Source organism: Molossus molossus, unplaced genomic scaffold (assembly GCF_014108415.1).
Source record: "Molossus molossus isolate mMolMol1 unplaced genomic scaffold, mMolMol1.p scaffold_m16_p_5, whole genome shotgun sequence".
Classification (NCBI taxonomy): Eukaryota; Metazoa; Chordata; class Mammalia; order Chiroptera; family Molossidae; genus Molossus; species Molossus molossus.
Window position 1 is genome coordinate 7,530,715 of NW_023425388.1, and position 23,103 is coordinate 7,553,817.

The window sequence follows — 23,103 nt, forward strand, 5'->3', positions numbered from 1 at the left end:
TGTGAGGGACACACATCAATTGGTTGCCTCCTGCACAACCCCAGCTGGGCCTGGGGATCGAACCTACAACCCAGCTGCATGCCCTTGACTGGAATCAAACCCGAGACCCTTCTGGCCGAGGGTCAACACTCTAACCACTGAGCCAAACTGGCCAGGGCTCCGCTCATTTCTTGATAGACACTTGGTTTGCTTTTACCTTTTGACTATTGTGAATAATGCTGCTACATACATGGGTGAGCATACCCTTTCCTTGTTAAATCTAGTACACTTTTCTCTATTTCTATACTTGACCGAGACTGAAGAGAACAGAAAATTTGCATCGATGTTATAATGTTGTAGGCCACGCAGCTCTTATTATGTATACTCTGTAACTATAGTACTTGGCTGAATTCATAATAATAGTCATAGCTACTATTTTGTGGGAATTTTGGTTATTTGAATATAGAGCTAATGAGAGGATCATAAAACATTAAGAGTGTCATTAAATTGCTGTAGAGATAATATCCAAATAGATTTATCCATCGAACAGAGGATGGTACCTACTTTGGCCACCAATGAGACATCCCTGATGATTATGACTGACAAGGACTGGTGATCCAAGGTCTGAGAGTCTCCCTGGTGCGGTGCATTTGAAACGCACAGGTCATCATTCACATGTGGTAAAACATTGTACCTGAAGTGCATTCCCAATATGTATTTCTGTTCTTACTAGAAAACCAGGCACTTGCCTGGGAAGACACGGAAAAGGCAATGCTACACTGTCGTCATTTAGGCGCGGGGGTGGCTGCCCTGTGTCAGGAAGGCAAGCTCTGTGGGTAAGCGGAATGACGGCTGAAGTGGTCACGAATAATAATACTTAAAAAAATAGCAGCTCTCTTGCCCTGGCCAGTTTGGCTCAGCGGTTAGAGCGTCGGCCTGTGGTCCGGAGAGACCCGGGTTCGGTTCCCGCTAAGGGCACATACTTCGGTTGCAGTTTGTCCCCGGCCCTGGTTGGTCGTGCGGGTGGCAGCCACTCGATGTGTCCTTTCACGTCGATGTTTCTCTCTCTCTCTCCCTTCCTCTCTCTCCCTCCCACTCTATCTGTACAAAAAATGGAAAAATATCCTCGGGTGAGGATAAAAAAAAAATAGCAGCTCTCTTGCTGAGGAAAGACTTGGTGCACACAATAACTCTTCACGGAGTCCCCCCAACAACCCTAGCCGGTGACTGTCACTTGTTACACCATTTTACAGATGACGAATGGAGGGCAGGAGAGGGTAGATGTATTGCCCGAGGAGGTGGAGCCAGTAAGTGGCAGAATGAGGATTCAAACCCAGGCTGTCTGTGCTCTTAAACCAAGTCCCTATAATGCCGTCTAGGGTGACATTTAAATAAAAAGAAAATGTAAGAGAACCCAGTTTCCCACAAAGTCTTCTGCTTGATTATAAACCCTCCAATGTTACCCTGGTCGTGCGTTCACTGAGGTTTTGAGAAGTTCTCTCTTAGGCACCCAGGAGTCCTAAGAACGTCACTGTGTTATGGCAGAACCGATGGACAGGTCACGTTCTCCTTTCCGGGCCATTGTGGGAGAACATATAAGGCATCCATCCCCCATCCAGAGTGGTTCATGAACGCAAATGAGGGATGAGAAGGAGGGTGAAGAACCACATCTGACTGAGTGAAGATGACCCTCTGTGGTACAGGAGTGCACCCTGAGACCGCAGGGCATCTGTGGGAGTCCACCCTGAGTCCACAGGGCATCTGCAGGAGTGCACTCTGAGCACCCTGAGCCCGCGGGGTATCCGTGGGAGTGTACCCTGAGCCCCCCCCACCCCGAGCCTGCAGGGCATCCGGGGAGTCCACCCTGAGTCCATAGGGCATCTGCAGGAGTGCACTCTGAGCACCCTGAGCCTGCGGGGCATCTACAGGAGTGCACCCTGAGCACCCTGAGCCCACGAGGCATCCGGGAGTGCACCCTGAGCACCCTGAGCCCACGGGGCATCTGCAGGAGTGCACCCTGAGCCCCCTGAGCCCGTGGGGCATCTGCAGGAGTGCGCCCCGAGCACCCTGAGCCCGCGGGGCATCTACAGGAGTGCACCCTGAGCCCCCCGAGCCCGCGGGGCATCTGCGGGAAGAGCACATGAACCTAGCGCAGGATGGGGACTCAATAGTGGACCTAATTCCAGGGCCTTCTACAGGTATGAGGACCTCCCCCTCCCTTCCCATCTTCTGGAAGTTGATCCTTTCTTCTCACCTATGGTCCTGTCTCCATCAGGGTCCACCTCCTGAGCCATGCTCAATGCCTCCGTGGTGGCGATGTCCACATTACAGGGGGCCACCACCAAGTTGATGGTCTCTTGTCTTTGGATGTACTTCTTGATGAGCGCCTTGATCTGATGCCAAAGAATCACACAAGGAAGAACACATCTCTGGTTACCCAACAACACAGTGAGACCCCGTCATTGTGAAAACCAGTGTTGTCCTAGAGCACGACCCAGTTTTCACACTGTGGAGCTGTGGCGAGGCCTGTGCCCTTCCTTTGATGTCCACCCTACCTGGCCTTATGGAATTCTCTGCTGACGTCCTACCTACTCCTGAAAGCCCACCCCTGGTATAGCTTCTCTCCCGAGGACTGGCTGCTGTAGCCAGAAGCAACCCCCCTTCCTCTCCAGGTCTCTCCCGGCGGCTTCTGAGACTATTATTACTCCATCAGCATGATGTGTGCTGGTGTCGTACCTGCCCCAGAAGCCCGGGGGCCCTTGGGGTGACTTGTGACACTGTGCAGAGTCCAGTCCAGCACAGCACGCTCGGTGGCAGGCACGGTGGCCGCTCACAGCAGTTATCTCACAATGTCCCTACATGTGCTCATACCTAACACTGATGACTCTGCGGTTTGTTCTCGGAGGGGTCTAGCTCATTCGAATTAGAGAAATACAATACAATTTCTTAGAAATTTTAAGCAAAAGAGAGATGTGGGCAACATAAGTCTTCAAACACCGAATTTCTATTCATGCGACAAATGGTTATGGGGCCCCCAGATACTGAGCCCGTCTGGGATCTAGAGAGTCAGCATTGAGGCAGTGTCCCCGAGGGGCTCTGTCTCCGCCGGAAACATGGGCATACCCGCTCCATAAGGAAGGCGAGTGAAGTCAGAGGGCCAGGCACGGGTGCCAGGCATCAGGAAGGGCCTCCCTGGTAAGGTGGCATTTGAGTGCAGCCCTGAAGGAGGTAAGAGAAGCTGGACAACTTGGTGGAGAACCGAAATGTTTGAGATGGGAGACGGTCGAGAACCGAGGTCTGACTGCAACGGGGTTTGTAATGGTGACTGGTCACCAGATAGCAGGTGCCAGGGGCACACGCAGGAAATTACCTGCATGGCCACCTGGGTGGGACACAGAATAATGTCCTTCCTGGTCTAGCTTGTTCATTTCCATAACAAAACACATTCCTGTCGTAATAATTTAAACAGGAATTCAATAAAGACAGGCAAAGGGATGTAAAACTTAGGGCAAGACATATTTTTGTCCCAATTAATTTTTCTAGAAAGGGTTTTTGTTGCTGTTGCCGATCTTTGGCCATGGTTTCGCGTCTGCCACTTCGTGAGCCAGGGCTCTGTGTACCCAGCGGGCCCAGGGCCGTGACCTGCAGCCTCTGGTTCGCGGGTGTCACTCCCTCCCTGTGAGTCACTCACCAGCCCCACGCGGTGCGTGGCCGGGCTGAGCCTACAATGAATGAGACGCAGAAGGAGGTAGAAAAACAAAGCCCGCTAGAACTCTGAAATGCAGTGAAAGGCTTGGCGTCACGGCGCACGATTTTTCGAATACTTCGAGCACCAGTGACATGTGGCCATCATGGCCACTCTGTGTTTGATGGAACTGTGCGAGACCACGGTGTTGGGGGCAGGTCCTTGGACTCCCTTGGAGGACAGAGAGGGGGAGGAGGAAGCTGTGCGCTGACCCCGCCCACGCGCCTTTCCCAGACTCCAGGGAGGTCCGTGCGTGGGGTGGACGAATCCGCGCCGCCTGGCGGGCGAGGAGTGCGCAACAGGAACTGCTAACTTGGTAGGTAAGGAAAACGAGCTCATTAGCCTCTCCGGGAGACAGGCAATGGTGGTTCCGGAGCTGAGTAAGAACCAACATTTAGCTCCCCAAGATTTTGCCCAGAGCAGCGGAGAACCCGCTCAGGAGGTCCCTGCCACACCCCGACTTTGGCTATGGTTGGGTTCCCAACACTGGCTGTGTCCCTCATAAAGCAAAGAGGGCAGGCAAGTGACCCCAGTTCCCAGGATAGGAGGATCTCATTTCCTCCCCCTCTCCCACCCTATCCTTCCAAACCCTGGACCCCACCCTTGTCCCTGGGACCCTCCCTGTGAGCTGGTTCAGCAAAGTTTGACAGGCTAGTTTGGGGACAGGCCTTGCTCAAAGATCAGGTGTGACTCAAGCATCCCAGTAAGACTGTGTTCTTCGCAGTTGCAGGTGGGAAGGTCTTTGGAAAAGAAGCAACAAGCTCAGCCGCTCTTGGTGTGTCCTGGGTCACTGCTGACCTGTGACTGTCCTCCCTCCCCATTGTGCTGGCCTTCTGGCCCCTGACCAGAGATCACAGATGATGTTCTGATTATTTTACGTAGCGCTAATTTTTTTAAGTGTTGCTAAAATGGGCAGAATTCATGTGAAAATCTAAATCTCTGGCTTCTTTGGACAAGAAGCTGGTAACACTGGACCCAAATCCTCATATGTTAGGCAGGGGCGTCCCACGTACCCCCGGTCTCACCAAGTCAAGTCCTCTTGTCCTCATGACCTGCCAGACTCTGGTCCCACCCTAAGCATCAGACCCCGGCTCAGTCACAGCGCGAGGGCTGGAGAGGCCACCGGGCCCTGGGGACTGGCAGAGGCCTCGGGGTCTCCCCACTTCAGCTGGGCCCATTCCCAAGCCCCAGAAAGGCTCACCTGCACCCCGATGTCCTGGGGCTGATTTCCCACGGCCACCCTGGCGATGCCGGGCAGGTCGATGAGGGTCAGGTCCACGACCTCGGAGGAGATGATCTCCAGGCTGATGAGCTCGTGGCTAATGCCAACTCCATTCCCGGCTATGATGTTCTGGGCTTAAAGCGGGAGAAACCGTGTCCAAATTAATGACCCGTCCGAGAAAAAGCACTTGTTCTTGAAGGTGATTGTTTATATATATGCAGAACACAGGCGCTCAGAGTCCCCGGTGCTCAGAGACGTTTCACAGAAGCCTGCAGGGATCCGAGGCACCGAGGGGCCGTGTACAGGGTAGTGTGCCCGCGCACTCTCAGAACTCTAGAGGGAACATACCGATGTGTTCACACTGGAGTTGTGGATGGGTTGTGTTCTCTTTCTTTGCGTTTTTAAATATTTTTCACTAGGTGTTGTGATGGCTTTAAAATATGTCCACAGATCCTTCAACACCCCTGTCACCAAAAGATAGAGCCTTGAGTGGGGACTGGACAGAGGGACTCATGTCTAAGGAATAGACATGGTGGAAGCGACAGTGTAACCAGGACATGAAAGGGTAATGGCTTCCTCCGACTTGCTCTTGGATGGTCACTCTGGGGCAGTCTAGTGCCCAGTCATAAAAACACCAAGTACCTATAGAGAGGCCCACAAAAGTGGGGAACCGAAGCATCTTTGCAGCAAGAAACTGGCCTCCTGGCCATGTGAGGCAGTGGTCACCAGCCCCGGCCGGGCCTTCAGATAAGTCAGCCCGAGCCGACAGCTGGACTCGGCCTCACTGGACCCCTGAGCCAGGGGCCGACTTGTCTAGTTCCTGACCCCACACACTGTGGGAGAGGAGAAATGTTGATGTTTTAACCTGCTACGTAACAACAGAGAACTAATAGAGGTATGTACTACTTCTATGACCAGGAAAAATAGGTCTATATAAATATAAATAAATATATGTATGTGTGTGAGTGTGTGTGTTCCAAGGCAGTAGTAGTGTTTTCTGCCTCTTTGTATCCATCCAACTCTTTAACACACACATACATAAATACATATGCATACACACGAACACATACACATAAATGCACGCACTAACATACACGAGACAAATACCATACACGTAACGCCACTGCTAGGTATGTTCATGGCAGCGTAGCTACCCCTGCGACCCAGGACACCCAGTGCAGAGCCACCTGCCTCCTTCTGTCCACTGGAAGCCAGGGTTCATCTAAAGGCCTGTGGCCAGTCTGGAGCTACGCAGACCCCCGAGAGGGGGATCATCCCAGAGTCAACTGCCAGCCACCCCAGGGTCTGCTGCAGGGACCGCGGAGAAACGCACGGGGTGGGATTCCCTTGGCTAAACAAGATTATGTAAGCGAGCAGGACACATCGATAACAGGTATTGTCCCTTTGGACACTATTTGTTGTTTATCATCGGACAGGAAATACTTTGCAGCAACCCTATGATGCAGTCCCTCGGGGGTTAAGAGGTGTTGAAGGAAGGAGGAAAAGAAAGAAGTATTCCTGGGAAGTAGAAGGGGAAAAATTATTTCTTTTCTTATATTCTATCTGAAAATGGATTCCTTTCTACATGTAATCTTTATAGGACGTTTAAAATTTTTCTTTTTGAGAACTATATACAATTTATTACATACTTAACATATACCCCAACCTACGCATGTATAATAATAGTGACTTGATTATGATTATTTCACACCGAGCGCCTTAAATCATGTAGCTGGTCCTGCTCTGACCAGGGTTTCTCAAAATAAGTGCATATGACAGGTCAGGGATCTGTAACCGCCCAGATTCTGACTCGGCAGGTCTGGGCTGTCGCCTGAGCTTCTGCAGTTCCAAAAAGCCCCAGGTGATGTCGCTGCTGACCAGGAACCACACAGAGAAGCCAGGAGCTAGAGGACCTGCAAACACCCTGAAATAAGTTGAAGCCTAGGATGGTTTAGATGAGGGGAAGATATGTAGAACACACATGCCAAGGACAGGACAAGGACACATAGGTCATTGGTCACCAGCTCAGGGGAAGCTGCTGAGGGACACCGTGGTGGTCCCGGTGTGTGGCGACCACGGCACATCCTACAACCTGGCTTTGGGCGCACATCTGGCTGGGTGGTACTCGGAGGCGTGCCGGGCGCGCACCTTCCAGCCTGAGCAGCTACCGCCAGTTTGCAGAGGGCTCGCACCCCCTTCCACCCCCACCAGCAGCAGATGGGGTTCCGGATGCTGTTCTCTAAGGCCTCGGCGACAGCTTGCTTATCACACACCTTCCCCAGGACGCGGACCAAGCACGCACCCGCGTGAGCGAGCTCTGCCGTGGGGTGAGCACACAGCCCTCCTGGCCCTGCCCCAGAGCCCAGGGCCGGTCAATGAACACCGCCGGACATGAGGGTGCCAGGCAGCCCCAGGACGGCCGTCGTGGGCACCGCTGGCCTCAGAGTTTGTGCAATTTCAAGCTAGGAAACTTGCCAATCTAGGGTCTCAGCAGCTTCTGTATTTGGGGGTGAACACTAGAACTAGGGCCAGGACCCCTCCAGGGAACCTACGGAGGCAGGGTGCTCTGGGGGCTGAGCCCAGAAAGTCATGCAAAGGCGTCGCCCTCAGACGCTGACTTCTTTGTTTATGAAGGAGCTGAGGTTGTCCCTCCGGAGATTCTTATGACGATCAGGGTCACTTTTGCCTGCCTGGCTGAGACCAGAGTAGTTAAGGGGAGATGCCGATCAGGGATGGGCAGGCTCTGGTGTCGCGGGTGGGCGGTGACCACCAGGGGCCCCTGTCAGGGGTGCGGAAGTGAACTCCAGGAGCATTTGAGCTTTTTTCCCTATCATTCTGTCATTACCTAACACTAATCTTACACTTTGACACACTCAGCTCAAAGGCGGGCGGTGGCTGTGTTTCCAGGAAGGAGGGGCTGCACGTCAGGGAAGCTGCCAGGAGACACGGCCACCGGGTGGCCAGCTGTGGTTAGGTCAGAGCAGTGACTCAAGACAGCGGTGACCAGGACGCAGGGGCGCAGGGTGGGGTCCTTCGAGATAAACCGAGACCCAAAGAAAGAATAGGAGCTAGGGGCAGGTGGGGGGCAGTGTGAGGGGCAGGGGCGCCCGCCCTGGAAGCTCCTAGAAGGAAGAGAGCGTGCTCCCCAGGGAGCTGAAGAAGCCCCGATGACCGGGGGGAGCTGAAGGGGGCAGGACCGTGAGGGGGCACCCCGCACCCACCCCCAGAGCCCGGGCCTTACCTTTGTATATTTCCCTCTCCACCTGGGAGGGGTCCTGAAGCTGCAGCTCCGTGTTCCGGTAGGTGATCCTCCCCTTCCACGAGAAGTCACTCGAGACTGCTTTCTTCAGCCTCAGCACCAGTGGGCATCTGGTAACAATTCCTGAGACAGAGTTTCCCAAACACTCTAAGCTCCTTTGAAAAGAAGTATTTCAGGTGTCCTTCGCTCTCACCCCTCAGGAGCTGCCTCAGGATCCCCAGAGGCCTGGTCGGAAATTTCTGTCCCTGTCTGGGACCCGATCAGGCCCCCCTCACTCGCTGTCCGGCCCTGGAAACACCTTGGGTGTTGCCCTTGAGACCTGCTTTGGTCCAGGTGGCAGCGCAGGACAGGGACAGATGGGGGCAACGAGATCGCCCCCCAACGGTGACCCTCCGACCTCCCAGGATGCAGGCAGAAGGCAGTGACAGCCTGGGGAGGAGCTGCACATGGTGAAGGAGGGTCCAAGGGACTTCCGGGCTGGCTTATGGGGCACCTGGGGGGGGGGAGGGCCCCGTCCCTCCTGCCCCGTGCAGCTGGAGCAAAAGGCTGGGCCAGCCCTGAGCTCCTCGAGGCCGGAGCCGGAGTGTCTGCAGGGTGATGAGTGAGCATGACCTCCTCACCCAGCCTGGGCACTTTCCCTGGGTCCCATGCCTGCCACTGGCCTTCTGGTTCTCGCCCTGTATGCCTCTCCCCAAAATGCTGAACCCAGGGCAGAGTGGAGTGCCTGTCCCAGACTCTTATTCTCAAGTGTCAGGTATCAGGTGCCTGGCCCATGGGGACCCCGCAGGACCCCCTGCAGTGAAGATTGGCCAGGCTCCTGCGTGCACACTGTGATCGGCAGGTGCAGCCCTCTGGTGTCCCCACACCCTCCTCGGTGCCTGGGAGGCCCCTGTGGGGTGACGTGGCGCCTCCTGGCCCTGGGCCTGGTGGGGTTTGGCCGTGGCAGGACTGGCAGGGGACAGGAACAGGGGACAGGCCAGGATGAGCCTCTGCCTACCCACTTTGAGGGTATTGTCTCTTTCCTGTTTAATTTTTCTCCTTTACAATTATTTTATTAAACTGTACAGGAGCTTCATTTTTAAAAAATTTATATATATATATATTTTTTTATTAGTTTAGTTTTGTTATGGACGGTTTTCCTTTCTCCCCCACGGAACCCTCTTCCCCTTCACAGCATTTTGTCTGTGTCCATTGGTTATGCACATATGCATGTAAGTTCTTTTGTTTTTTAAAAAGGAAAATGTGTCTTATCACATGATCCTGGCTAAGAGCTTCTGAAAACATTGGGAAAATTCGTCAAAAGGACTTCACGTGTCAACTGAAACGTACGCAGTTAACACGATCAAAGAAGAAATGTTTCTGAGCTCTTACACAGACCACTAGGGAGGAACAGCAGGGTCCCAGGACGGTGACTTCTTCCAGGCCAGCGACGGCATCGCCACGTGCAGCTGGGCCTGGAAAACCAGGGGCAGCCTGTGCCCGCCAGACTTAAGTTGTCCAGGGCCTACAGGAGCTGCCCTCCTGGGGACCTTCCCAGCGGCCTGTCTCGCCCACCACGGGCACCCCACAGGGGCTGGCTGCTGCGCGGGGAGAAGCCGGCCACTCCGTGCTTACCGCTGCCTCTGGGCAGGGCGACGCCCGACAGAGCCTCCAGCACGGAGCTCTTGCCCGAGCTCTGGTCCCCGATGACGGCGATGGCGGGCAGGGCCAGGTCCTGCTCCACGCCCAGGGTGCGCAGGGAGTCGATGAGGTCGATGCAGGGGCGCACCTTCTCCTCGTACTGGTTGTACAGGTGTTTCTCAAGCCCCTGGAAGAGGCAGAACAGCTTTAGATCCTCGGCCTCTGATCAGGCTCCGTGTCTCTAGGGAATTGCTGCAGACTCCGGACATCTGCTCATGGAGGCTGCAGAAAGGAGGTGAGCGGTGGGTCCTGGTGGCCTCCGGGGACGTCCCTGTGTTCTGTTCCTGCTGCAGCTGTGCCTCTGCGGAAGCGGGGGTATTTGGCTGGCGTGGAGGTGCCTGACTAAGCAGAGAGAAGGTACCAAGAGGTGGGCACTCCCAGCCAGAGGCAGGAGGGGAGCTGGGCCCGGGGGCTGCGGAGCTGGGGGCGCTGGCGAGAACAACAGCAGCAGGCACGGCTGGAGGAAGGGCTCCTGGAAGGAGACCCCCCACGTGCAGCAGGAGCCCCCAGACGCATATGGAGACAGGGCCTGGTGTCTGCCGGACGGTCCGGGAGAGCTGGGGGACACCAGCTGTGCCGGTGGAGGTGGTGGGCCACCTGCAGCCACTCGCCACCCCTCCCCCGGCCGGTGGCCAGAGGCGCCCGTCCTGAGCACCCTCCTCCACGCTCACCTTTGTGTGCTGCTGGCCCTTGCTCTCTCCGGGCAGCTGAGGGGTCAGCGTCATCAGGTTGAAGTTCTTGGTGAGGTGGACCGCGTCCTTGTTTGCCATCCAGTTTGGAGGAAACCTCACTTGTCCTCCTGGTGCGACCAACCGCGGTGGCTCTTGTGGGAAGAAACTCATTTCTTTTTTTGGGTAGTGTTGGGAGGAAAATGAGTCGTGCTTCTGCTGTGCCCCAGACCTGTGGGACTTTGGCATCGACTGGCGCCCAGGTGCAGCCAGCAGGGGGCTCTCTGCTGCTCAGCACCCACAGTCTTCTGACAAACGCTGCAGACACAGGATGGAGGCGTGGCCAAGTCACCTGGTGAACTGCCCCAGGCTGCACCCAGCCAGCACCCGCTCACGCAGCCCCGGGACAGCCCACGCCCTGCACACAGACACTGGGGAGACCAGGATCTCAGCACAGGCCCCCTGTCCGCAGGAAGGGCTGGGGGTGGCAGACAGGCACAGAGAATAATAAGTGGGGTCTCCATAGCTCCCAGGGCTCCCAGGGCTCCTGGGGGACAAGGGGCAGTGGATTCCACATTTTCATGGAAGAGTGTGAATGTTCCCCTGTCACTCTGAGACACCTGTGTCTCAGGATAAAAAAGAGACTGTTAGTTGTGGCGAGATGGGAGGTGGCATCTCTCAGGCCCTCTGGAAGCCAGCCCCGGCCCTCAGGCTGCTGGGGAGTCTGGAGGAGGGTGGCAGCACTGTCCCTAAGTGGCAGCGGGTGTCATGGAGGCCCGTCCCCCAGCTCCCGCTGAGACACCCGTTCAGCTTGGACCACACTGCCATGTAGTAGCTGCTTATCTGCATTTTCCAGGCCAAGAAACTGAAGCAGAGGAAGGTGGGTCCCTGTACTGGTGACGTCAGGACTCAGACCCCAGCCGGCGAGTCGACACGCACGCTTTCCCCGCTAGCACGCACGGCAGCCTAGCAGTCCTGCACGGGCCTGTCCCAGCCTGGTGCACAGCCCCGGGCTCTCAGGACAGAGTCTGTCCTCTCCCTGTCTGGGGCTGTGGGCAGGGCTGGTTCCCTCTGGGGCTGGAGGGAGGACCTGCTCCCGCCTCTGTCCTTGGCGGGCAGGTGGCTGGCTCGTTGCAGTGTCTCCAGGAGTGGGAGCAGCCGTCCCAGGGGCCCCGGGCATGGGAGGCTCGTTCTCCTTTGTGCTCGAGGGCCCCAGACAGGGACATGCCCTGCTCACCGGTTGATTCAGCCTGAATTTTATAAAAGATGCGCCGGGGAGTTCAGACCAGCCAAGCAACTGGCTGGAAGAGGACAGCCTTGGGTCCAACGACCAGTTGTTACTTTGAGGAGGAAACAGACAAGCTGTTCAGATGTGGGGACCGCATGGCAGAGGACCATCAGTGCCAGGCGATGTCAGGAATGCCATCTGGAAGACCAGCCCTCCGCCCCGCCTCTGCCTTTGGACCATTTTTTGACTTGGGTTTCAAGCTTCCCACAGGCTTCACTGAGCCCCCGAGGAGTCTCTGTAGGTCCAAGGGCCTGACCCCCATGCCCTGCATCCATTTCCAGGCCTGCTGGCCCCCCAGACATGCGCCGGCCCCCGTCTGCGGAGGAGGCCACGGTTCTCCAAGTGGAAAGTACGGCTGTGGACGTACAGGGGCCACGTCCTAACCTCACAGCTCAGGGAGGCCTCGTGGCGGCCCTGCAGACGCAGACCTGAAGTCACCACAAAGGATGGTCTGAAATGAAAACTTTTCTTTCTTTCTTTCTTTTTTTTAATCCCCACCTGAGGATATTTTTCCATTTATCTGCAGATAGCGTGGGAAGGAGGGAGGGAGAGAGAGAAACATTGACATGATAGAGACACATCGAGTGGTTGCCTCCCGCACAACCCGGTGAAGTCCAGGGGACCGAACCGCACCCGAGGTTTGTGCCCTTGACTGGAATCGAACCCGCGACTCTTTGGTCCGCCGGCCAACGCTCTAACCACTGAGCCAAACCGACCAGAGCTCAAATGAAAACTTTTGAACCAAAAGTAGTGACGGCAGGTAGTCATGCCTAGACCGGCATCGTCCCTAAGGAAGGTCCATCTTCACCTTCACGGGCCTGCCTGTGGCCTTTGCACCTACCGTCTCACACCTTTGGAATGTCAAAGTCATCCCTTTCTCAGGACCCCTCGAAGCACAGGCGCCGCTGCAGAGACTACATCCCCGCACTGTCACTGAGTTAATTGTTGACTGTCCTGTACCCACCGATGTACAAGGAGTAGGTGTCTATCATGTCACTTTCATCTAATCCCAGGGGTTTCCCCACTTTGCTTTCTCCCGCCTCCCTGATCTGTCACCAGTGGATTTCATGTAACCCACTCACATCTCCTCTTCTGCTCGTATAAAGTAAGGTGCAAAACTGCCATTCTCCCGAGCTCTAGCTCAATCCGTTGAGATCTTGCTCCTTGGCGATTGTCTGCAGTTTGGGCTCAAATAAACTCACAAAATTCTTCACAGCTGAATGTTTCTTCCATGGACACTGCCATTAATTAGAAACGGTTGCCCCTTGACCTGCTGTGGGGTTAGTTTGCCTCCTTTCCCACCAATCAGGAATGTTTTTCTCCTAAAAGCAGAGTACAGCCCAAATCTGACTCACGGAGATGTCATCATCGCTTCCAGGAAAGAGAAAGGAAGATGTGTTTACTCAAGGGGCTAAGTCTAACCCGTGCCCTACTCCCTGTGGAGGGCGGGGAGCTGCCTGACCTGGAAGAGCACCCCGTCACGGGTGACCGTGGGGCCTGCAGTCCTTCTTTTGCTGGTGGCATGACCTGAAGAGGCATCTGGAGACATGCTCCCCGCAAAATGCCCAGGATTGCTGGCAAAGACCAGAAACTGGCAGAGACGAGGAAGGAACCAACCCCACCAAAACCTTGAGCCCAGACCACAGCCTCCAGAGCTGGGAGAGAAGTTTCTGTTGTGTAAGCCACTGAGATGTGTCACTTTGTCACAGCAGGCCCAGGACACTAATCCTCCATGGTTTATACCTGATCTGTTCCCCGCAAATGCCTCTCTTTGCTGGGAAGACTTGGCATCAATGTCTCTAAGTAAAAATCCGAAGGCAAAATAATTTAACACATTTTACAACAGGACCTCAGCAAATGACAGAAATCAGCGCCTTGTCCCCTCAGGAGATGGGCATTTCCGCACAACACTGAGGGTGGCCCTGTGCCAGCAGCACCACAGTAAGAGGGTACCTGAAGCCCTGAGACCTGGCTTTGGGGCTACCATTCTGACACCCATCCCGATATGCATCCCCTCCCCGCACCGATGCTGTCTACCTGGAGATAGCACTGGATTCCACAAGACTGCCCCTGCCCCCACCCCACCCACTTCAGATGCCGAGGGCAAGTCCAGGTTGTTGCCCGTGTTCCTGACCACCGGCTATAGGTCAGAGGTTCCGACGGCACCCTCCTTGGTTCTGATTCATTTGCTGCTGCAGCTCACGTGACTCAGAGAAACATGCTACTTACTAGATCACCGGTCCATTAGAAAAGGCTGGGACCTAGCAGCAGGCAGACGGAGCCATGCGCAGGGCCAGTGTGGGGAAGGGTGCAGACCTCCCACGCCCTCTCCGGATGCACCCCTCTCCCCAGATCTCCACATATTCACCAGCCAGGAAGCTCTCCGCAGCCCATCCTCTGGGGGTTTTATAGAGGCTTCAATACTGAGGCATAATTGATCAAATCATTGACCACCGATGACTGGTTCTACATCCAGAACTACTGGCCAACTGTTCCCCCTTCCCTGGAGGTTGGGGGTGGAGCTGGAGGCGGCAGCCCTCTAACCACAGGTGTTTCCCCTGGCGGCCAGCTCCAATCCGGGTCCAACACAACCTCATTAACATGACAATGACAACACTCTCACCCCTTAGGAGACTCCTAGGGCTTTAGGAGCTCCGTGACAGGAACAGAGACAAACACCAAAAAATACATCGTGTTTTGTTTTTTTTTCAATGTCTGTATATATGGTGACATAATCACCACAATAAGTCTAGTTAACATCCATCCCCATGCACAGTTACAATATCTTTTTTTCCTTGTGATGGGGACTTTTAAGATCTATTCTCTGAGCAACTTTCAGATGCTCAGTCTCGTATCTGGGATGCGATGTCCAGCATCGCGACCCAGTTAGGATATTTCTTGTTATAAATCTCAGCGTCACACAGGCACAAACCCCGCCCCAACCCCATGTGTGCACTTCATGGTTGCCGAGCAGAGGTGTCCTTGGTGACCACAAGGCCTTGAGCCAGATCCTGGAAGGGGGCCGTCCCGAGCCCCCTGAGCTCCCCTGGGAGCAGGACTGAAGAAGGCCAGTGCCAAGACAGGTCTCAGTGCGTGTCACCAGCAGCATCCGAAACTTATCTTTATGGCTCCTGGCTCTTGACACCAGGAAATCCTCTGAAAGGCACATCTGTTTGGCTAAGAACGCGCAGGCAGCTCTCCCGCAGCCCTTACCTGTGAGCCCAGAGCACCCAGACGCGCCGGTCCCCCGCCGTCCCCGCCGGTCACTGCCGCCCCTTCCAGCGCTCCCCTTTTATCTGGTGCGTGGGCCACTCCGCCCACGTCCTTCCTTCACCAAACCAGGGAAACGAAACCAGGTCCGGGCCTCGGAAATGAAACCAACAGAAGCATCAAGGTCTAGGTCTCACTCCAGCAGCGGTCCCCTAAGTCGTCCGGGGGGGCGGTGAGCGGAGGGGGCGGGTCCACCCGGGGGACGTGGGGGGGGGTCCATAGTTTGCATTGCTAACAAGATTTCCGGGGAGGCTGCCCTGGGGCCACGCTTGGAGAGCCGAGAGTCAGAGAAGCGCTGTCCCAGAGGACGGTCTGCAATGGAAATGTTCTATTCTGTGCTGTCCTTCACGAGACACGTGAGGTCATTTGAAATGGGGCCAGAGCAACCAAGAAACTGAGTGTTTTACTCTTTCCCTTCAAGGCAATTTACATGACCACAGGATGTGGGACTCCCGTTCTGGACCTCACAGGGCACGACTCAAGTATAGGATTTAAAAGTCCTGAGACAGCCCGGCTGGTGTGGGTGAGCATTGACCCCTGCACCAAGAGGTTGCAGGTTCAATTCCCGGTCAGGACACCTGCCCAGGTTGTGGGCCCCATCCCCAGTGGGGGGCATGTGGGAGGCAGCCAGTCCATGTTCTCTCTCATTGATGTTTCTAGTTTCTATCTCTCTCTCCCTCTCCCTTCCTCTCTCTCTAACATCAATAAAGGGAAAAAAAATTAAAGTTTTGAGATGTCCTGCTGGCTTCGTGCCTGAGCCACACCAGAAGGATGTCACCCTCTGCCACCTTCTCCCTGTGGTCAGCGCTGATACTCAAAGAAGGGATGAGCACAGACTGGGGATGAGCACAGAGACTGCCACAACACTCCGGTCCCACAGTGCGTTTCCCCCATAGGCTTGGTGCCAGGCCCTGGGGAGTTGTTGCACACCAGGTGGGGCAGGAAAAGGGTGGGGGGCGCTGGCTGAGCCCCGGGGCGCCAGGCCAGGAACTCCAACCCCACCCCCAACCCTAATTCCGGCCTCAGCCTGCATGATCTTCTGCTCTCCAATTACTTCACCTGTCAACAGGCAGGAGACCCCCCACGTGGAGACCCGGGCATCCCCACCCCCAGAGCAGGTGGGGGAGGGGCGAAGCAGCCTCAGTCTGTTTCCACTCCCACCATCCTTTCCAAAATATTATGAATTAAGAAATAATAATCTTACCCTGGCAGTGTGGCTCGGCGGACTGAGTGTCACCCCATGGACTGAGAGGTCCCGGTTCCATTCCCGGTCAGGGCACATGCCCAGGTTGTGGGCCTGATCCCCAGTGGGGGGCGTGCAGGAGGCGGCCAGTTTATGTTCTCTCTCATCGATGTTTCTATCTCCCTCTCCCTCTCCCTTCCTCTCTCTCTAAAATCAATAAAGAAAAAATAATGTTAAAAAAAAAGAGTGCTGAGAGGGGTTGGGAAATGCCCACCTTCCCAGGCCTCCTCAGAGGGTGGAGAGCCGAGGCGGCCCCTCTCTGTGGAGCAGGCTGCCTCCAGGCCCTCCCTGCGCTGTCCTTCCACCCCCACGGGGCAGGGAGGCTGCAGTCCTTCTGGAAGCTTCCACTGGCCCTGCCTGGGGGTGGGGGTGGGGGCCCTGCCATCTAAGTCTTGTTCTCCTTGGCAGCTTTTCCTCCTGTAACAGACTTTACTTTTTTTTACATCAGCTTGGGTGCACAGCGAAATTGAGCTGAAGGCACAGAGGTGTCCCATATACCCCCTGCCCTCCCCCCACACAACCCCCCACCATTAACATGCCCCAGAGCGGTGCACTTGTTACCATCCATGGACCTACAGTGACGTCGTCGTCACCCAGAGTCCCCAGTTTGCACTCTCGGTGTTGTGCATTCTGTGGTATCTCACGGAGCAGTGTCGAAGGCTGCCTCGAACATCCTCGAACATCCTCGAGCATCCTCGCGCTCTGCCCCCGCCCTGGCAGCCTGCTGCCTGTTCCCTGACTCTCGGGGCGTCTGGAGCCCAGAAAGGGGATTGGTTACCACCCCAAAGGGTTTGCCAGTAAGGGGCAGGGCGGGCACAGAGTGAAGCCAGGGGACACCCTCCTGCCCCCTAGTGGTTTCCAGGCTCCGAAGGCACAGGCACTGAGCAGGGATGGTGACCCTGTCCAGAGGGTGTCCCCTGCTGTATTCAGGAATGTTAACCTCAACGTGCTAAAAGAAGTCACCACCACAGTGCCTAAACCACACTCCAGCAACTCAGGCCATTCTACTAATCACCAGTTTATTTAATGGAATAAAATCAAAATGTAGGTAGAAAACCCAAATCTGGAAAAGAAATATCGCCAAGGCCACAACCAAGGGGGCTGATTTTAGTGAGCGTCTCTATTTATTGACGTGTTCCAAGCGTCCCAGGTGAGCAGCAGGTGGCTTTGTGCAAAGATGTTCGAGGCTCCCCCAGTGCGGGGCCCAGGAATGAAGTCAGCCTCAGGGCCCAGGTGGATGGGAAACAGGACAGGTCAGTCCTGGGCCCCACGTAGGGGCTACCAGTGAGGACGGCGGTGGCAGCTGCCACCAACACACCAGGGCCATCGCAGGGCTGGGGCTGGGGTGTCACGGGAGCTCCCCAGCGCCAGGCAGGATTTCTGGCCGTGTCTGCTCAGCAGTACTCCTGAGGCTGCACCGGTTACAGTGAGTTAACATCAACGCTGCTGTGAAAATGGAGTAATTTCAGCCACAGGAAAAAAAAAAAAAAATTCAGCCCCTCCCACCTTTTAAAAAAACACAGGAACCCTTTGCGTACCTGAGAGTTGACAAGCTAAAGGAAACCACAGCAGTGTCCCGGGGCTACCGTAAGAAGCACCAAAACCTGGGTGGCTGAAACAACAGAAATGTACCCTCTCCCTGTGTTAAGGCCAGAAGGCTAAGCTCGAGGTGTGGGCGGGCTGTGCGCCCTCTGAAGGCTCCGGGGAGAGCCGGGCCCACCCTGTCGCGGCTTCTGGGGGCTGCTGGTCATCTTCCATGTTCCCTGGCTTGCGGAAGCATCACCCACCTCTTGCCTTGTTGCCACATGGCATCTCCTTGTGTGTGTGTCTCCAAATGCCCTCCTTTTTCTTTTTTTAAATTTGATTGGTCTTAATTTTTATTTATTTATTTATTTATTTATTTATTTATTTATTTTATTTTATTTTATTTTATTTATTTAGTTAATCCTCACCCGAGGATATTTTTTTCCATTGAGTTTTAGAGAGTGGAAGGGAGGGAGGAAGAGAGAGAAAGAGAAACATCGATTTGAGAGAGACACATTGGTTGCCTCCTGCAACACCCCGATCGGGGCTGGGAATCAAACCTGCAACCCAGGTATGTGCCCTTAACTGGGAACCCACAACCCTTTGGTGCTCGGGGCTGATGTTCTAACCATGGAGCCACACAGGCCAGGGCCGAATGTTCCCTTTCAATAAGGAGGACACCAGTCACATTGGCTTAGGGGCCATCATACTCTAACTTATTACAACTGCAATGACCTTATTTCTGAATAAGGTCACACTCGGAGGTGCTGGGTGTTAGGATTCAACTTATGGATTTTGGGGAGAGACAAAATGTCATTCACCTGGCGCCTGAGACAAGATCTCAGGAGATGGTCTGCAGCCTGCTCTGTAGGGAGGGGCCCGGGCTCCAGAGGGACCACAGCCCCCGGCAGGTGCCTGCAGACCCTAGTCCTCTGTGGCCCTGAGCACTGTGGTTGCCTGACTGCTTGTCCCAAAGCCTCTGAAACCCAGAAAACCCCACAAAATCATGCAAATGCAGAGGTTCAAATCTTTGTGGTCACTTTAAAAACCCTCGTGAAATCGCCCAGGCCAGCAGGATATGCATATTCGGACAAACACCAAGGTCACTTGACAGAAGCGACGTGCGCCATCCCGTCCTCACCACGGTGGAGGTGGTAGCCGTGCCCAGGGCAAACAGTGGGGCTGGGCACAGGGTCGGTGGCCCCAAAAGAGTGCTGGATTTTTGCTGCACATGCTTCAACATGCAGGGTGATCTTGACCTCCAGGGTTTAGATGTAGGTTCTCTGGTCATCAAGCGCATCCAGGTGAACAAAGCTCCCGAGATGTGCGTAGAAGTTCCAGAGCTCAAGGGCGGATTCACCCTCACACGTGTTCTCTCCAGCACATGGGAGCTCACCTCGCTGAAAAAGAACAGATGGGTCCCAAGCCTGGGAACACCACCGGATGTGAGTGGAGCGGCCATTTCTTGTTTATCCGCAGTTTTCCACAGCTTTGGGTGGTGGCCGCTGCTGGGCTTCAGCTTCCCGTTGGAGGAGGGCGAGGTGGCGTGGACAGCGGCCCCAGCACCCTGCGCCTTGCCACCTGCAACCTCACGCCCGTCCACGCCGGCCGCCGCCACCGCAGCCCACGGAGGGGCCCAGACGCAGGCCTTCACGTGTGTGGTGGTGGGAGGCCGAGCTGCAGGTAAAACTTGCCTGCTGATCAGCTACACAACCAGTGCGTTTCTGGAGAGTGTGTCCCCACTGCCTTTGACAACTGTTCTGCCAATGTATGGCGATGGAAAACCGGTGAACCTGGGCTTATGGGACACTGCTGGACAAGAGGATTATGACACATTCCGTCCCCTCTCCTATCCGCAGACAGATGCATTCTTAACTGGCTTTTCCCCAGTGAGTCCTGCCTCATTTGAAAATGTTCCGCCAAGTGGTATCCTGAACTGTGACATCCTTGTCCCAACACTCCCATCATCCTGGTGGGGACTAAGCTTGATCTGGGGGGAGATGAAGACCCGATTGAGAAACTGAAGGAGAAGAAGCGGTCGCCCATCACCCACACGCAGGGTTTCGCAGGGGAAGGAAATAGGTGCTGGGCAACACCTGGGGGCCGGGCTGTCACAGCCAGGCCTCCGGACGGTTCAGTGCCGCTGGCGGAGCTGCTCTCCGCGCCTCCAGCAAGAAGAGGGAGAGAACGTGCTGCTGCTGCCCAGGCCTCCTCTCCCGGCCGGTCCCTGCGAACCTCTGCTTCGCGCACAAGCGCTGGCGCCTGCGCACTCAACGCCACGTTTTTGTTACAAAGTTGTTTTCCCATAAAGCCATTTCGAACCCGTTGGTAACTTTCAGGTTTTATTTTAACACACACGTGGAAGAGTTCAAACTTCCACATTCTATTAAAATTTAGCCCTAAACTGACAAGCTTTCTTTCCAAAGCCTCATTTTCCCCAAAGCGCTTCTTGCTCAGGTTGAGCTGCCAAGACGCCTGGTGGACCAAGTTCACTGCTGCGCCGCGGAAGGACCTTCTGGAGGTAGGGAGGGGCCGCCTCGCTGATGGGTCGGGACAAGCAGCCTCTGTGAAATGCTGCCACTTAGCCATCAATGATCCTTTATCACCCCTGCTCCTCACCTGACTTTGCACTGTGTATCCTAATGGGATGAGTGGAACAACCCAACTCTTTGGATTGAGCTTTTTGATTTTGTAGTGAGATTTTAAAAAATTAGTGCATTCGCTTTTTTCTGAGATTTTGAACAGACCCGGCCCTCACGTGATCCTCTGATGTATTCTGCTCTCGTGGGGGGCTGGGGTGGAGTGTGGGAACACTCGACGTGATGCAAGGACAAGACGGTGTTCGGACAGAATATGAGGTGGAGATTAACTGGCATTACACTGTACACATAATAACTAAACTGAACACAAGTGTCACGGGTAAAATTTTTAGAAGGTTAGTTTCTGGCAAACGCAGTACGTGATGAAGAAAGTCGGTATTAATCAATAATTGTTTTCTCAAGAGTTTCCTTTTTCTTAAACCTGTAATCCCTCCCCAAACTGGGCATTTAATTACTCTCTGAACCGGTCATTCCCATAGTTGCTAACTTAGTGCTTTTCTTATAGAATCCCTTGAGCAATATGCCTCCTTGTCTAAAATCTTTCTTGATAATGCATTAGGAGTTCTTTTGTAGGGTAGTAACAGTGCATTCCTGCTTCAGCTCCTTTATTAAAAGCTAACGAGCGCTTTCCTTTGTTTTCTAGTAACTAGATGTGAAAGTCACGTGTCGCATCTTCACGGTTTTTAAAAGAGCTTATATATCCTTAAACTATGAACCTTCTTACCATCACTGTCTCGCCAGATCCCAGCACTGTGCCTTGGCCAGTGCTGGCCTGCCTCTGCCTCCCCGAGTGGACAGGCTACCTGTGCCCTGCCCGACACTGCTCCTTTGGGTGTGGGGTTCTGGAAACCCCGAGCTCTGCCGGCGAAGTTCCGTGCAGCTCACCCACTGGCAAGAAAACAAAGTCCACTTTCAACCACTAGAACAACATTTTTTAAATTGACAGTTGCAGAATTAGGGAGTGTTCTTACATTGATCTTTTGCTAATGCCATTAGCAGTATGTGTGCGTGTATGACCTAATGAATCCGTGAATCAAAAACAAACAAACATGGTTTCTGAACTGCAAGAGGAAGTTGCACAGAAGAAAAAGAGATACCAGAATAAATAAGAAATAAAAACTTGTGGCCTGGGAGTAAACTCAGCATCAAATTAATAATAATAATAATAGACCAGTCACTGTTTGCCTGACTCACAAATATTTATTCTACCCACTGCCACACTGCAGACATGCCCTGGCTGGGCCTGGGCGGCAGATAAGAAGGGGTGGGGCTCACACTGAGCCCTGGCAGGAGTTCCGGGGGCATGGGATTCTGTTCTGTCTGGTTCTGTGCCTGGTAGGGACCCTGCTCCGGCCCGGCCACAGCTGACCTGTGGCTCACGTGTAACTCGAAGGAGAACTCAGTGCTGTTATAAGCCACTGGTTTGCTATGACAAGGATGCTGAAAGTCAAGGTGCTGCCATGTGCTATCATGTTTTTTAAAGGATTTCTCCTGATAAAAATGTGTTTTTTTTTAAATTTTATTTTCTTATCCTCACCCGAGGATATTTTTCCATTTTTTGTACAGATAGAGTGGGAGGGAGAGAGAGGAAGGGAGAGAGTGAGAGAAACATCGATGTGAAAGGGACACATCGAGTGGCTGCCACCCGCACGACCAACCAGGGCCGGGGACAAACTGCAACCGAGGTACATGCCCTTAGCGGGAACCGAACCCGGGTCTCTCCAGACCGCAGGCCGACGCTTTAACCGCTGAGCCAAACTGGCCAGGGCTCTCCTGATAAAAATGTTTGAGCTCATCCATCTATCCCGATTCCTGCGTCCCACAGTGAGAAACGAGGGGTTCAGAGAAGCGATACTAAGCTGGGATCAAAGTCTCCTAGCTTTCCTGGTAGCCAGGCTTGGAAAGACAGTTAGAAAGAGCACCTGGAAACGACCCATTGTCTTCACCCCCAATCAGCTGCATCACTGGAGATGCTTCCCGGAGACAGGGCTCTAACCATGTGCCTTCCAGAAAGTCCGAGCATACTGTCCCGTTGTTCTCCTGTGGCCAGACCCTCCTTGCCCTAGGGGAGCTCTTCCCTCCCCACCCCATTAAACAGGGGCCAGCCACTGGAGTGACACCACTGCAGGAAGGCAGGACTGTGTCCCTTCACAGATTTGTGCAATGAAAGAGCAAGTTCATGGACCCACAGGAAGAGTTCAAGGGCTCAGCTGGAGCTGACCAGGCAGCTTTGCCAAGCCCTCTGACTGCTGCTCCGTCTCCTAGGAGAAGGCTCCCAGCGGAGGGTGTGCTCGATGATTATGGAATCAAGGGTTTCTCTCTGCAGAGTTGTCAGGACTATAGCATCAAGCTTAGATCTGATCACAAAATAACTCCACACAGGGACAAGCAGTGGTTACTTCTCCCAACCTTCTCCTCTCCAAGCTAAAGCCCTTCATTTCACAATTTCCATTCATTTCCTGCTCACAGTATTAATATTGGCATGCAAATACTGCCTGTCAAGATTTCATACTAGTACACATTGGTTAGTTGATGACAAAACCCATAAATCAAATATTGACTGTTGGATAAAATTCTTGGGGCATTTCAGGGCTCATTTGTTTATAAATAACATATTTATTAAGT

The 23,103-nt window shown here is 54.2% G+C and overlaps 1 protein-coding gene across 2 annotated transcripts in view; it reads right to left on the reverse strand.

Annotated features, from left to right (window-relative positions):
- Positions 1–15,100, reverse strand: part of MX2 (MX dynamin like GTPase 2) — a 30,598-nt gene extending 15,498 nt beyond the window's left edge. The window contains exons 1-7 of one of the 2 annotated variants that reach the window (XM_036242734.1): positions 14,071–14,552; positions 12,683–13,212; positions 10,557–10,871; positions 9,820–10,012; positions 8,188–8,328; positions 4,926–5,080; positions 2,234–2,372 (exon numbers count right to left, since the gene is read on the reverse strand). In XM_036242734.1, coding sequence (XP_036098627.1) covers positions 2,234–2,372; positions 4,926–5,080; positions 8,188–8,328; positions 9,820–10,012; positions 10,557–10,802 — 874 coding nt within the window. In that variant the 5' untranslated portion in view covers positions 10,803–10,871; positions 12,683–13,212; positions 14,071–14,552. Of the gene's footprint in view, positions 1–2,233; positions 2,373–4,925; positions 5,081–8,187; positions 8,329–9,819; positions 10,013–10,556; positions 10,872–12,682; positions 13,213–14,070; positions 14,553–15,054 lie in introns of those variants that run through there. The other variant, XM_036242733.1, reaches the window with a different exon arrangement.
- Between the last annotated feature and the right edge of the window lie 8,003 nt (positions 15,101–23,103).